Genomic DNA, 14847 nt, shown 5'->3' with positions numbered 1-14847 from the left:
CCTTAATACAGGATGATGCAAAGCAATGAAAGGTGTAATGCTACTGAGTCAGCATGGACCACTGTTCTCAAGGAATCTTCCCAGCACATCGTGGAATCCATGCCATAAAGAATTAATGCTATTCTGGAAGCAAAAGAGGAGGTCCTATCCTGTACTAGATAGGTATACCTATTAAAGTGGCTGAGTTTATACATTCCCTGCTGTAGTGCTTCCATACAAGGTTCAGCCAGTTGTCTCTTTCATGTTTTATGTGCCTCTGACTGAGAGTTGAGGCAGCCTGACTGCAGTGGGCAGGGATGTCTAGTGGCCATGGAGGGTGAGAATAAAGCCAATGTGCTGCCACAGGTACGGTTTTTAATATAGAAGGGATATCAGGCCAGAAGCCTGGGATATCCCTCTCCTGCCTGCTCTGGGATGTTAACAAAGACAGCAGATCATGCTCAGACAGTCTACTCCGTTCAGCTCGTGGGAATCTAAGCTCCATTAAAGCTATCAGGAAGCTCATGTTTACCAGCCTGCATTCCTGTTAGGAGACATGTGGCAATTACCCTACTTTCTGTTTTGATTGAAACCAGGAGTGACAGAACAGCTGCGGGTTACACCTAATTTGTTCATCATATTAATTAGCAAAATCCCAACAGAACTTTTGAAGCCTTATGTGTACAATATAAAAACACAAGGACTGGTAATTGTGGAAAAACTGGCTCAAGAACTTGCCCTTACACGCTTTCTAAAGAAAAAAGTTCTGAAAAATATTTATTTGATAGGAAATCAATTATAAGCGTAAATAAGTGCAGATGCGCAAAGGTAGCCCCATTAATAGAAGGTAACTCTGTTAATTGACAGCCTCTGGTGTGGTATGATTAGGGCTTCTCTGGGAGAACCTGTCATTTAGAGTCTGAATTGCTGTGGGACTGTGTTAATTTAGCACTAAATGATGGTCAGTTAGACACGTTCACACACACATACATGCCCATACACATACACAAAATACTTTTACTTGAGACACAGTTAACATATACAACAATGGGCTTAATGGGTCAGCAATGTCTTTATACTTCATATCAACTTGCACCAGAGCCAGGATCTCCCTCTGAGTCACACAGTAGTTCCTTTCTGGATAACTCCATTCGTGATGGACATATGCCACAAATCTCTCTTCCTCTGCTCCCTCTTGTGAGAGCATAGCACCTATTCCCACAGTGCGTGCCTCTGTGCCCACGATGAACCACTGCAGGGGGGTCAGGTGAGCCAGTAAAAGTGCCTGGATCAGGGCACTCCATGGCCTGGCTAAGGCTGCAGCACTGGTGTTCCCTGGGTGAGGGGCCTTGGGACAGCCGCAATGACCCTGACAAACTCTTACAGCAGGAGGCAGGCCCCAGGAAACAAAGCTCAGCAATGTCCTTTGAGGTCGGCCAGTACCACACTCTAGCCACTTTCTCTGGGTTTGTGGTCACTGTGGCCCCACATCACACGGCCCAGGAACTTGGCCTCTCTCTGCAACAAGTGGCATTTCTTTAGGTTGAGACAAAGTCCTGCTCAGCAAATTACAGTGAGCGCCTCTCTGAGATTTTGAAAAGCTCTGCTGTCAGGCGTATGAACATGGAGGTCATCTAAGTAAACCACACGCTTGCCCTGGGGGGCTGAGGTCAGCACTCTCTCCATTAGGCGCTCAAATGTAGCAGAGACATTAAGCGTCCAAGGGCATCACTGTAAGCTGCCACGGCCCGTGCCCTTGCAGTTTCGCCCTCTAGTGTCAACTTAAACCTGCTAATAGCCAGTGTCCGATGAACCACAGTGAACTAGCGATATAATCCAAAGCATCATCAATACAGGGACGGGAGCAGGATTTCTTAAGGGTCACAGCATTCAGCCACCTGTAGCCAATGCAGAACCGCCATGCAGTATCCTTCTTTCAGGGACAGCAAGGGTGGCCCATGGACTATTGGAGGGTTCAAGGAATGTGGGTGCCATCTCCTTTACCGTCTCCTCAGCTGTCTCCCTTTTTGCCAGAGCAAGCCAATGGGGGCATAAGCCAGTTGGGGCAGTGGAACCAGTGTCTGTGGTATGTTGAACTGTTGTCAAAAATATCAGTCGGCAACTCTATAACCTGCAATTACTGAGGAGGATCCGAACAATTGTTGCTGCATTGTCAAAGCTCCTGTATTGCCTGTACTGCGTGTTGAGTCTCTGCTGACAGCCTCTGCATGCTGTCTGTTTCTGGAGAAGGGTGGTCATCACTATCCAATGCACTGGGCATCCACCAGGTGCTGATGATGTGGACATCCCATCAACTGACCACTGGAACCTGTGGCAATGGGCATGTCAAGCCTGACTCCTCTCCTTCCCTTGCTGCAGATGTACTAGACTGTCACCCAGACAAGGTACAGCATGTTTTATGCCAATGCACACCCCTGTCTGTAAGATTTGCCGGAGAGAGGAGGACGCCATTTAACCTCTTCCCCACACCCAGCATCTGAGCGGGGGCTGTAGTCTCACACCAGGATAGGCCCTTGCAGCGTTGCACCCATCAGGACGAGCCACCAAGGCATGACGCTCTGTTCCTGGGGCCTGAGGTGCAAAATCTTGCGTGGTGCTAGCTAGGTCGGCCAGGGGAGGGAAATCGCTCGGTCCCTCGAGCTTTTCAGTGGTGCTGAACATTGAGCCCCTGGAGAAACTCTTCAACCTCATCTTCTGCAGCTAATGTTAAGAGGCAGATCAAAGAGGCAGCACTGCATTCAGTCAAACCACAAGGGAAATGGAGGTCATCCACCAACCCCAATCATAGTATCACACCCATAAGGCAAAAGGACACCAAGTAAACAAATCATTTTGTGCAACATTTGCAGACATCACAAAACCAACAAGATGAAAGAAAGAAACTACAAAACATGCCTAGGGTAGTTCGCACTGTGGTATAATTTTCTTTAATAACAGCACCAGACCATTACTACAATAGGCATACAGAAAATAACAAAGTATAAAGGAATAACAAGGAAAAATAAAGAAATCAGCTGCTTAGTTTTCTGGATCAGAGAATGGCTTATTGTGAGTGATCACTTGATAAGCAATATTTACTGAACAGCTTGTCTGCAATTAATGCCTTAAGTGGTTTATGTACTGGAGCCTCTCCCATAATCCCCATGTTTGAATTATCCAGTAAGATGATAACTGTACCAGTTACTGACAGATCTTATGCAAATCAGCATGTATGCGATGGGATTCCAGTCACTCCCTGCTTAGCAAACAGTCACTGAATACATCATTGCGCAAAGTCGTGTAGTTTAGAATTTTGCAGTAACAGACTAAAAAGCAGAGAGTACAGTTCACTACCCATTTTTCTCCTGGCACTCATAATGCTAATGACTCCAATTTGCATGCACACAAGCCCAGCTTTAGACAGCTTTCATTATTGAGAAACGATGCCTTTGAGTGGCAAATGTGCAGAAATGTAAAGAAAATGGCAGCACTCGGTTTTACAAACCCCATAGTACATGCACAGACAGCAAACACACAAAGAAACAAATTATACACACACGCTCTCACAGTAAAACACATACAAACAGTGGACAATTAATAATTGCACGGAGGAGCACATGCAGTTTACTGATTCATATAAGCTATTATTTTATTGTTCTTTTTGAATATCTTCAGCTGACAGACTGACAGCGTCTGATTGCTTATTAATTGGATCACATAAGCCATTGAAATAGTTTTTGAAGCTGAACAAAGCAAAAAGGGTGGACTTACTTCTGGAGACTTGCACTAGCTCTGTTACATTAAAAACTCCTGACGTGATGAAGCTTTCCTGAAAATCAGGACCATCTGTGAAAGTCAGAGACAGTTCATTGTTGTGGCATCAAAACACAATTCCGTATCACATTCCACCATTGATTTGTCACAGTGGCAGGTTTAACAGTGCATCCCTTATAACAGTCCATTCTAGAAATGCACACAGCAGTATACAGTATATACACTAAAACAGCGCTTACAGTTTTTCTCAATCGATCAGGCTAATGTCTACAAACTATGGTCCATGTATTGTTTCATTTGAGATAATATCTTTACAAAAACTGAATATTGGTGTCAAAATTGTACACTTTCAGCTTCATCCACACAGGAATAAGGGCAAAATCTCTGATGTTAATCAGAATGAGCAGAAATGCCATTTTTTACTGAATATGATGAACCAATTTTTATGCTAGAATTTGGTTCATGACAATTTTGGTAATAGTAAATCATATTTGACATTTTTATGTTTCTCTATTTCCAATACAGTAACAGTAGGTACAGGTAATACTGTACTATTGAGCATTGGTGATTTACAAATGAAATAGCATTCAGAACTGCTTCAAAATAAACAACCAAAAGCATGTACCGACAACTTTATTCAATATCGATCCTTTCATTTCTAGGAGGCCAGAGTATTTCATTAACCTCACAGTCCAGGTTCTCTCTGGCCATCACAGAGGGGGAAATCGGTGTGTATGTTGAATCCATCTCTGGCATGCATCTGCTATGTCTTCAGTTTTGCCAAAATAAGATTTCAATTCAGACTGCTCTGTTAACTGTCAAACTGCAGAAATGTGCCAAATTGATGGAGAAATAATTTATATCCTTCCATTTTCATAATTCCTTATTCAGTCAAATACATTTACATGAAAGAGATATAAATTTGAGAAGAGTTTTACTGAGACATTCCTTAAAGTGCAGAACACCCATTTAATGCTTCGAGAGTGCATTTTGCAAAAAGTTTGCAAGCTGTCTGTGGAGAGAAACAAGGACTAGCAGATGATCCTAAAAGTATTATTCACCATACTTTAGACACTTTGCAGGGAGTGTAAGTATTAATGGGTGCTCATTTGATGTGCTTTCCAGCACTTTAGCAAGAGCTGCTCTGTGCATGATAGCGTTCACAAACACAGCTAGCTGCACTGTGCTTTCTGCATTCAAATGGTGAGGTACTGCTCTGCATATTGAATAAAAGTCTATTAGGCAATCTATGGCTGCTTCGATAAAGACATTTAAAGAAGGGCTGGGGGGCTAGGGTTGGGCCCATTGGAGATACAGTAGCTCAGTATGTGAGTGTATGAAAGAGGTGTTCTATATTACCCATGGTAGCAGCTCTGCTGTCCTCCTGGTCTGAGCCAATACCGGTATGAGGGCTGCTGCTCTGCTCTGACTCTGAGAGAGAGAGAGAGAGAGAGAGAGGGAGAGGGAGGGAGGGAGGGAGGGAGAGAGTATTTACTTGACAGTAAATGAAATTAGTCTTTATGCAGATGATCAGGTTCTGCAGTGTATATCACCAATTATTCTTGACAAAATATTTTACTTTTATTAGGAACTATCTCCTATGCTGCATGCAGTTTGATACTGAAACTGATGTTTGTGTTCAGAATTATGAATAAGACAGTCAACATTTTCATATTTACAGCCTCTGGAAACATTGCACTGCTGTACAAGCTTCTTTGGATTTACATGAAGTACATTCTCAACATAAGAAACTCATAAATACCTAAAATATATTTAATTGACCGTACAATCTGTCCGGGCCACTTGAGAACAGAAACCGAACCCCCAGAAAGTAAACTATTCCAATACTGTGTAACTTTGGATGATGGTGAAGCTTTCTCCTCTTGCCAGGATGCCACTGGGTTCGCAGTGTATTTCTCAATGACGGGATAGTCCACAAAAGGAATGCAATGCTTTTGTGCCCACTAAACCATCACGGGTACCAGAAAAAAAGATATACCGTTTACAAAGCACTAACAATGGACCAGAAGGTGTATGAACTGCACTACCAAGAAAATTGTGACCGTAGTTATGCACATTTAAATTGTGTACATAAACTTTGGAACCAGAATGGCTAATTTTATTGTAAATGGAGCTGAATAGTGGATGTGTCTGATACACAAAGATCAAAATGACCACTCACAATAAGCATGGATTTTATTTAGATGACATAAAACCTGGTAATGAGGTGATATCTATTTAAAAGCCATGCAATGCATACATTTGTCAGTGACCGTGGCAGATCTCATAGTTGCAAGAATAAGAAAATGCTAACATGTTAGGAGGAGGTGGGAAAAATCTATTTCGCTCTCACTCGTTTCTCCAAACTTGAATACTGCACCTTTAAGTGGGCTATTTTATTACATGGAGACAAATTCTTCGACCAAGCTTACTCCCATTTTCCCTTCAACCAAGTCACTAATACAGTAAATCACTCATTCAGTAAATCAGCTCATATGAATTGAGCTGGCATGCGCCAGGAAATGTTGAAGAGGCCCATACACGCCAGTCATTTGAATGATCTTGGCACAGTGATTCCTTTCTAAGTCATTATCATTTGCATACACTTTTTTGTGTGATAAATTTGAAGTATTTCCTTGAAGTAAAATGACAGGCAAGTTTCTGATAAATGTTACTTGCTCAACCTCAAAAAAAAAAGATGTGAACAAAACCAGCCTTTTACAGTATTCCGCATTTGGAGATAACTTGACTCCAAGACACATTATTCAGTTGAGTGTAATTTAATTAGTCTAGCTTCAGTGTGCAGCTCAGCAGTGCCAAGTCCATACACTCCAACGACGTGACCGAATACCATTTTGGACAATTTTATCCCGATCAGAGATTAAATTACGTTGTAATCGAGCCTGCAATTTGAGGGCCCCCACCCATTTCCAATGCCAGAGTTGAACTGAAGGTCATTTCTGTTTGGTCCTCCTTTTAAGATTCACTCCATCTTCTCTTTATATCTGCTCCATCGCCTCAAGCAGCAGCTACGTACAGGACTGACATTCTGAGACCTTTCTGTTGTAATTACATTTCTCAAATTTAGCACTGACCCATATCGCTCAGATCTCCAGCTGCTGTTCAAAAAACCTCACATTGCTCTTTCTCCTTCAGAGTTCTCACTTGTTTCCACGTGTCCTGGTCTTGTGCTTTTGCATTATCATTAAATGCACTCGCTAACTATTTGGGTGTGGTCGCATGGTTACTTGATTTGCATCAAAGCTTCAGTGAATCATTCATTAATATGGCACAGACTCGTGTATTCACAGCTCTTGCGTAATAAACAGCCCAAACTGTGCTCAGCAGTTTTCTTAGTGGATTCTTGTTGTAACCTATTGGCACTTGTTCTGACTTCCTGTCTGTGCGCAGTCCAGCCATTCCATCAATTGCTCCATCTGATGTTTTGGATTGTGTAATTTATATTTGTTTCATGTTACTTGCTTCTGTCTTCAACAGCCATGGCAACCAGAACATTTTTAATAATGAAGTAAACATATAATGTCTCAAAAGAGAGTGGTACGCTTTCATTCGATCTATTGCTAAACAACCAACACACTTGGCTGCTATATATTAAAACTATGTCATGCCAATAAAGCATTTAAATTGAACTGTGAGAGAGAAACAGGGAGAGAAAGATTAAACACTAAGATATCTTTCCTCTTGGTCGCGAGGATGGTGTCCAAGGCCGCCATGGGAATAGAAAACACAGACAAGATGGAATAGAGAGAAGAGGAGACCAGAGCAAGTAGTATTAATGGTCTTTGGAAATTCTGGGGCCATTAATGCTTTGTCTAAAAAAAGAGCCTCACACATGGTTCCATATCCAGAAACAGAGATTTGAGTATTCAAATATCAAAAAAGTGAATATTTATTACACTTACTAACATAAAATTATACTGCCAATGCTCCCGTCAGATCCATTAATCACCAAAGAAAATCTTCAAAAAATCTTTAAAAATATCTCTCGCATTAATTCAATGCTTTTGCAATCTGCACTGCATTACTTCATATGCAAAAAAAAACAAACACTTTACCCTCTGCATGATTACACAAGAAAACTAAAATAAATCTTTGTTTGTAAAAATGAGAACACTTCCATTGGCTTCTCCATTATTCATTACCACTGTTGGCCAGAATAACTGAATGCTTTTTTTGGGGTAGAGAAGTTGAACTTCTGTACCAAACAAAACATTTAAATGCATTAAAACCTTTGGCTGGAAGATCAGGCAGTCAGTCAGGGTGGCGTGGTGGTGCAGTGAATCCTAGGTTAGGATAACTGGTTAGGTTAATTGGAGACTCAAAACTGCCTGTAGATATGAATGTGCGAGTGAATTGATTTGTGACCTGTCCAGTGTATTCATATGCCTCCTGCCCACTGCATGTTGGGATAGGCTGCAGTCCCGCACCCCCTACCCCATTAGCATGTGTTCATTTTATTTATTTTTTTGCTGGGCTTGGTATTCGGCAAAGAAATGAGCGAAACCCACAAAGCCCTTCCAGAAAACAAAGTTGGCTCACTACAAATACTCTGGCTTCAGTTAAAAGTTAACCACTTTGAATAAATAAGCATCGCAGTTTAATGCAGAAAAATATCTTCAATCTGATAGGCATGACTCCATTAATGTGGCGAGACTACACAACTTTCAAGCTGAAGTACTGGAGGGCTTTCTCATTGACATCACATTCATCCAGACTCACCCTCTCCTCTAGCTGCTAGCAGTGAAGCTGGAGGTGGGCTGTGACTGCACCACCACTCCAGGCGCTAGCACCTTTATAATCTGGGGCCAACTGCGTCTGCTCTGCCATCCTGTGTTTTGAAGCTCTGCCCTCATCCCACTCCATTCCACATCACAATACAGACTCTGAATCTGAATCTGCTGTGTTCACGGAAAATTAGCAGGGCTGCATCCCAGTCCACTGCCTAAATATTCAAATCTGGCCCTATAGAACAGTAGTACAGCTGATATCTGATCTTAATTTGACTTATCAGTGTCACAGATTGGCCAGGGAGCCCACTTACCTTGGGCACCAGGTCAAAATCAATTCAGGTATATAAAAACTGAAAAGCAGCAGTACTACACTATCCCCGCCTTATGATATATTCACCAACTCCCCTTGCTCATGAGCATGCTGCCCTCCATTTTGAGTTCCTCACAATACAACAGGTGGAGAATATAAGCTGGCTTGTGTGCTTCCTTAACTGTCCCACTTGAGCAAAGCTTTAGCATTTGAAGGCATTGCAGCAAAGGGTGAATTTATTGCCCACAGTGTTCTGCATTATTGGCGAGAACAGTTTAACATCCAGTAGAACTCTGGTAACAATGTGACAGATGTTTCATTCTCTGGATCAGTTACTGTGAAATTTGTGGAAAACTGAAAGGAGTGAAAATGAATTGAATAAAAATGCGAAACTCAGTGCCCTAGTTCTCCTTCAGGCCAAGTGAGTTCACTGCCACGCTAGTTCTCATTGTCTTTCTCATTCTCATTCACTCCCACTGTTTCTAAGAGCCGGCTATGCATGAGGCACTGTTCTCTCTATCTCCACACTTGCCTTCTTCCCTTCTATCAGTAAGAGAGGAATACATCTACATCTGACGCTCTACTCGGAAGGTAGAGAAAAAGAACTGCATGGAGGGAGAGAAACTGAGAAAGAAAAAGAGAGAATCTAACACAGACAAAGCTCTGCACATCTCCACCGGCAAAATGATGGCTCCATGGTTCTCCAAATCCCACACATGAAAAGTTAAAAATATAAAATATTTCAAATACAAAATATTTCATAAAGTAATAAAGCACAGTCCGCTACAAGAGTGTATTCTGGTGCTGCTGTGGGGGGGCAAAAATTTCACCTATGCTGCCTGTGAGATATAGGTGAAATGCTTCATTGTAATTGTATTACAAGGCCAAATTGGAAAACACTAGTTTTTCCCAGCACGATTCTCCTATACTAAGCACAAATTACAACACATACTATAAATTAAATGGGCAGAATTTTTCTTTTAAAGTCCTTAAGATCAATAAAGCTCGCAGGCCCGACAACATCTGCTCACAGATGCTGAAACACAGCAGGCCAAAGCTACAAATGGACGCGATTAAGCTCTTCAACTTAGAGCTGAACACAACTTGCTTCTGTGTGATCTGAAACAAATCTGACCCCAAAGACTTCAGCAGCATTCATGTGATCAGTAAACTAGGAAACAAGGTAAACTAAAATATGTTTTTTTGCAGCATACATAACAATTACTCAAATATTGCCCTTCCTTTTTTGAACACAGTATTATGATTAAAGGTCAAATTGGTTTTCAAAGAAAATATCACACGTCACACAACAGGCCATTAATAAATCAAACAGGTTTGGCGTGGCTATAAATGTGTTGTGAAAAAACATGCAAGGCCTATTATGGCATCAGGGAAAACCTTAAAATTAAAATATGGCTGAAACATATTTGATCCAATTCTACTATACGGCAGTTGAATATGGAACACTTTCAATCTCAAACGGCAAATTGTGAGACAAAAGCCCAACGGAGACACCCCATCTTGGACAGACTCCCATTCCTGCTTCTCATCAAAAAAGAGAACAACTGAATTTGACCTGATCCATCACAGACTGACCCAGAATCCAATCATCACAGAGCATTTATGAGTAACTATCTCTACACAGAGACACTCCTCTTGGAGAAATGATCTCAAGAATTTATGGGAAAACATCTGAAAATAAAGTTTTCCAACTTGCTTTTACAAGAGAACAAAATAAAAGTAAAATGATTGCTGTACTTGTGCTCAAAATACAAAAAAATGGCTAATATTTCACTCAGTGTTTCATACTAATAAAGCCCCATTTGAATATGGAATACATTTTCTTATGACATTTGCAAATCTCTGTGACTAACCATAAGCTAAAGTACTGTAAAGTAAGCCGTTTTATTGATTCCTGTATAGTTGTAACTATTTTCTTTTAGCAGCAGACTTTTCTGGCTGGAGTTTGAGATCATCACGGCAGTTTTTTTTTTTGGCAGACATTTCATGTGTCGAGGAGTCTGCAGCTGGCAGCCATTTTAGATAACTTTCTCTCTCTCTCTGTCTGTCTGTTTTTCTCTCTCCCCATCTCTCTCTCCTCTCCCACAGTAGGAATGCACAAAATACGAGTAACCTTGTAACATTGCCAGCACACTCCTGTGCCAAGTCACCCCCTTCAGATGAAAGATAAAAGAAACAGAAAGAAGCAAGAGAGTGCCAGCTCACTGTTGGCAGAGAGAAAAATTAAGACAGAGAGAAAGAGAGAGAGAGAGAGAGAGAGAGAGAGTATGTGTATGTGTGTGTGTGTTTTGTGAAAATGACCTAACAAGACTTACATTCCAGTGAAGTAATTTGGTGACTAATGGCCAAATGACAACACAGACAATATTTAAAGGAGCATTGCAAGGCAATGTGCCAGCAGGGAATGCAAGCAGAGAGCAGACAGGGCAGGAAGAGAGCACAGGCTGACGGGGCAGGAAGAGACCACAGGCAGAGAGCACAGCTGACGGGGCAGGAAGAGACCACAGGCAGAGAGCACAGGCTGACAGGGCAGGAAGAGAGCACAGGGAGGCACAGGGAGGCAGAGCACAGGCAGACAGAGCAGGAAGAGAGCACAGGCAGAGAGTGCAGGCAGAGCACAGGCAGACAGAGCAGGAAGATAGCACAGGCAGAGAACGCAGGCAGACAGAGCAGGAAGAGAGCACAGGCAGCGCACAGGCAGACAGACCAGGAAAAGAGCACAGACAGCACACAGAGAGGCAGAGCATAGGCAGATGGTGCAGGTACAGAACACACTGCACTTTTTCTCAGCGCATAATGTCATACACTGTGGACCCAACTAGACCCTTAACTAGAAGGTTGCAGGTTCAAATTCCAGATGGGTGTTGCTGTTTGCATCCTTGGGCAATGTTCTCAATCTGGATTGCTTCAGTGAATACATCCACATTTTGAAATGAATAATACTTGCCCCTGGGTAAGAATCCATGGCAAGCAGAACAGTGGTAATGTGTGATACTAATGCAAAAGCAAACATTCAATTAAGAGTAAAGCATTATTTCTATTTTATTTCACTTGCATGGGAAGAAAACAGAACTTAATAAATCATTCTTTGTCAAATGAATCTGAAGGTCATTCCACTGGACGATTGCAATCACTGTGGGTTGGATGGCTTGTTATTTATTAACGTTTTAATGAATTGCTCAACCAAGCGGTATAATTTTTCTAACCATCATAACCATCACTCCATCTTTCTCGTTGCTGATCACCATTCACTAAATCATAACCCTTACCCCATCTCTCTCCCGCTGCTGGTCACCATTCAGAAACAGTATGGGTAAGCAAGGTCGAGAATAATACTTTTTACTAGTCTGAGGCTCTAAGGAAAAACTCAACCAATAACAGAAAACTGGATTTCATAACTGACACATAACCGATGTGACAAAAAAATCTAAGTTCTCGCCTGCTCAAAATGACCACAAGCTGAAATGAAGAAAAGGCATCAAAAAATGGGGGTTTCCCAACACCTTACGCTAACCGCATCAGTTAGCGGACAAACACAACCACTAATCCGCTAACCTTTTCAAGTTACCTCAAATGACACAGTATTCATTAGGAGCCCCTGCTTTAGGGAATGCGGTAATGAGATTCCTTTTTACAAAGTCTGATACTGAGGCAGCTTGAGCCTTCCCAATCAGCTCGAAGGCATTTTTTGATGCACCATAAAAAAAAGAAGAAGAAAGAAATCTGCTGAATAGAGGAAGACTGGACAGAGCTGCGGCAGTAAGTGTGATATACTGTACGCCCTTTTCTCTATGTATTACAGCAGCATCGAGCGCGCTGGGGAGATGCGCAGGCTGCCTGTAAATAGTGGCTGTCACACCCTCTGCAATGCTCTCCTGCTTATGAAACATGGATGCTGGAGCACAGAGCAGCGGAGTCACAGCAATAAAGAACACACGTGCGTCATGGCTGCGCAGGCCAAATGACTGTTGAGCGCAATTCAAGACTGAGGCAGCAGATAAAGGGGACTGGGTGGAAGAGATCAGCGGGTTTGAGAGAACTGTATAATAAAACTGTAGGGTCTGATAATTAGCCCGGCTGACTGCTAATAGCAGATTGCCACTTCCTTTCGGAGGGAATTTTTGAACAAAGGGGGCCATGTCTGAGAACAGTAATACACTAAGCCACAGCTGACAGCTGGAGGACACGGATGCACACGCACACACACACACACACACACACACGTGCGCACATGCTAAACGTGTGAAAGACCAGAGGAAACTAAGCTGCTGCCAAAGGTAGTGTTGGTGGGCCAGCAGGGGGCACAAAAACCCAAACCCCAATGTCCCAGCAGTGATGGGTACACTGTGCTGTAGGAGATAAAGCTGTATTCTGGATTTGACGTTAAACCATTGTCTTGACGCACATTGTCAATAAAGGTCTCATGCTACTTATCACAAAGAGTAAGAGGTTCCTCAGGTAATCACCCCCTCCCCATTTTAACTGGCTCAATAATTCCCTCCCTCTCCACTCCAGCTGAGGTGTAGTGAGTGTTCTGAAACAAAATGGCTGCCGTGCATCACCCAAGTGGGTGCTACACGTTGGTAGTGTTTGAGGTGAGTTTCTCCCCTTCACTGTAAAGCACTATATTGAAGCAATTCATTAATCATTAAATGGGTACACACAGATATTGCAGAGTCTAGTATACATAAACATACAACAGCCAAACGTGCTGCTGCAGGAGAGGTGAGAGCTATTTAAGCATTTTTGCTTGCCAAGTATCTAATAACTGACCTGAAGAAACTACGGACAGATCTGTGTGGAAAGAAAACGTCTGGGAACTAAGAAGCAATATTTCGTAAGAAACAAAGATTAATCGTTTAAATTCCAGCCCAGGAGATTACAACCTTCTCAGCCTGAGCTGTGCTAACAGAGGAGAAGGGGATTTTTTTATTATTCCAGCACATAAAATAAAGCTATTAAACAACAGGAGCGACTAGCTCTGAGGTATTGTAGCCTCACGTAGAGAGAACCTCACTTGCATTGTGTGCAGGGAATAATCAAAGCTGTTTTTCAGCTTTTCTGAAAACCGCAATATGAAGACCAGACGCGAACGCCATGTTCTTTCAATGGTTATTTTTGGACGGATTTCATACATGTATTAAAAATATATATTTATAGAAAATGGTTTAAGCCACCCATGGTTCCCTGCTCGACTGCCAATTAAGGAAAAATTTTCCATCTCAGCCTAGCATGTGGGGCCCATAAGAGTGTGGATACTCGCACTTGAGTTTTTCATATAAGCCTGCATGATTTCACGTCGGGAGTATTCTTTGCCATGCCGACACAGAAAGGTGAAGAACTGATGAATAGACTGTGCATTTTTATGCTGGAGTGTAATAAAAGAACAGTACTATTGTTGATTGCAAACATCACCACTGCATGATTTCATTGCAGAGGGTTTTATAATGTGGGCCACGGTGGTCTATCTACTGTCCTCCTGTAAGGAGAAAGTGTGATTCTCACTGCAGGGAAAAAGTGTGATTCCCACTCTTTACTGTCCTGCTGTAGAGAGAAAGTGTGATTCCCACTCTCTACTGTCCTGCTGTAGAGAGAAAGTGTGATTCCCACTCTTTACTGTCCTGCTGTAGAGAGAAAGTGTGATTCCCACTCTTTACTGTCCTGCTGTAGAGAGAAAGTGTGATTCCCACTCTTTACTGTCCTGCTGTAGAGAGAAAGTGTGATTCCCACTCTTTAATGTTCTACTGTAGGGAGAAAGTGTGATTCCCACTTTCCCATAGATAAGTTGATTCCCCTTAATGTCTAGAGAGAAAGTGTGATTCCCTCTTTACTGTCCTGCTGTAGCAGAAAATGTGATTCCCACTCTTACTCCTCTTAAATGTCCTGCTGTAGAGAAAGTGATTCCTCTTTATCTTGTACAAATTGATTCCCTTACTGTCTTTAAAATTGATTCCTGTCTGCTGTAGGGAGAAAGTGTGATTCCCAATTTTTCCTGCCCTGCTGTAGTCAGAC

The 14847-nt window shown here is 42.2% G+C and overlaps 1 protein-coding gene across 4 annotated transcripts in view; it reads right to left on the bottom strand.

Moving 5' to 3' along the window:
* Positions 1–14847, bottom strand: part of LOC135256849 (nuclear factor 1 C-type-like) — a 92733-nt gene that overhangs the window by 28167 nt on the left and 49719 nt on the right. For all 4 annotated transcript variants that reach the window (XM_064339052.1, XM_064339051.1, XM_064339053.1 and 1 more), the window contains exons 3-4: positions 5113–5184; positions 3751–3825 (exon numbers count right to left, since the gene is read on the bottom strand). In XM_064339052.1, the coding sequence (XP_064195122.1) occupies positions 3751–3825; positions 5113–5184 (147 nt within the window). The remainder of the gene's footprint in view (positions 1–3750; positions 3826–5112; positions 5185–14847) is intronic.

The sequence above is a fragment of the Anguilla rostrata genome, chromosome 6 (assembly GCF_018555375.3).
Source record: "Anguilla rostrata isolate EN2019 chromosome 6, ASM1855537v3, whole genome shotgun sequence".
In the NCBI taxonomy this organism is placed as follows: domain Eukaryota; kingdom Metazoa; phylum Chordata; class Actinopteri; order Anguilliformes; family Anguillidae; genus Anguilla; species Anguilla rostrata.
Note: the sequence above shows the minus strand (reverse complement) of the source record. Positions and strands in the feature narration are given on the sequence as shown.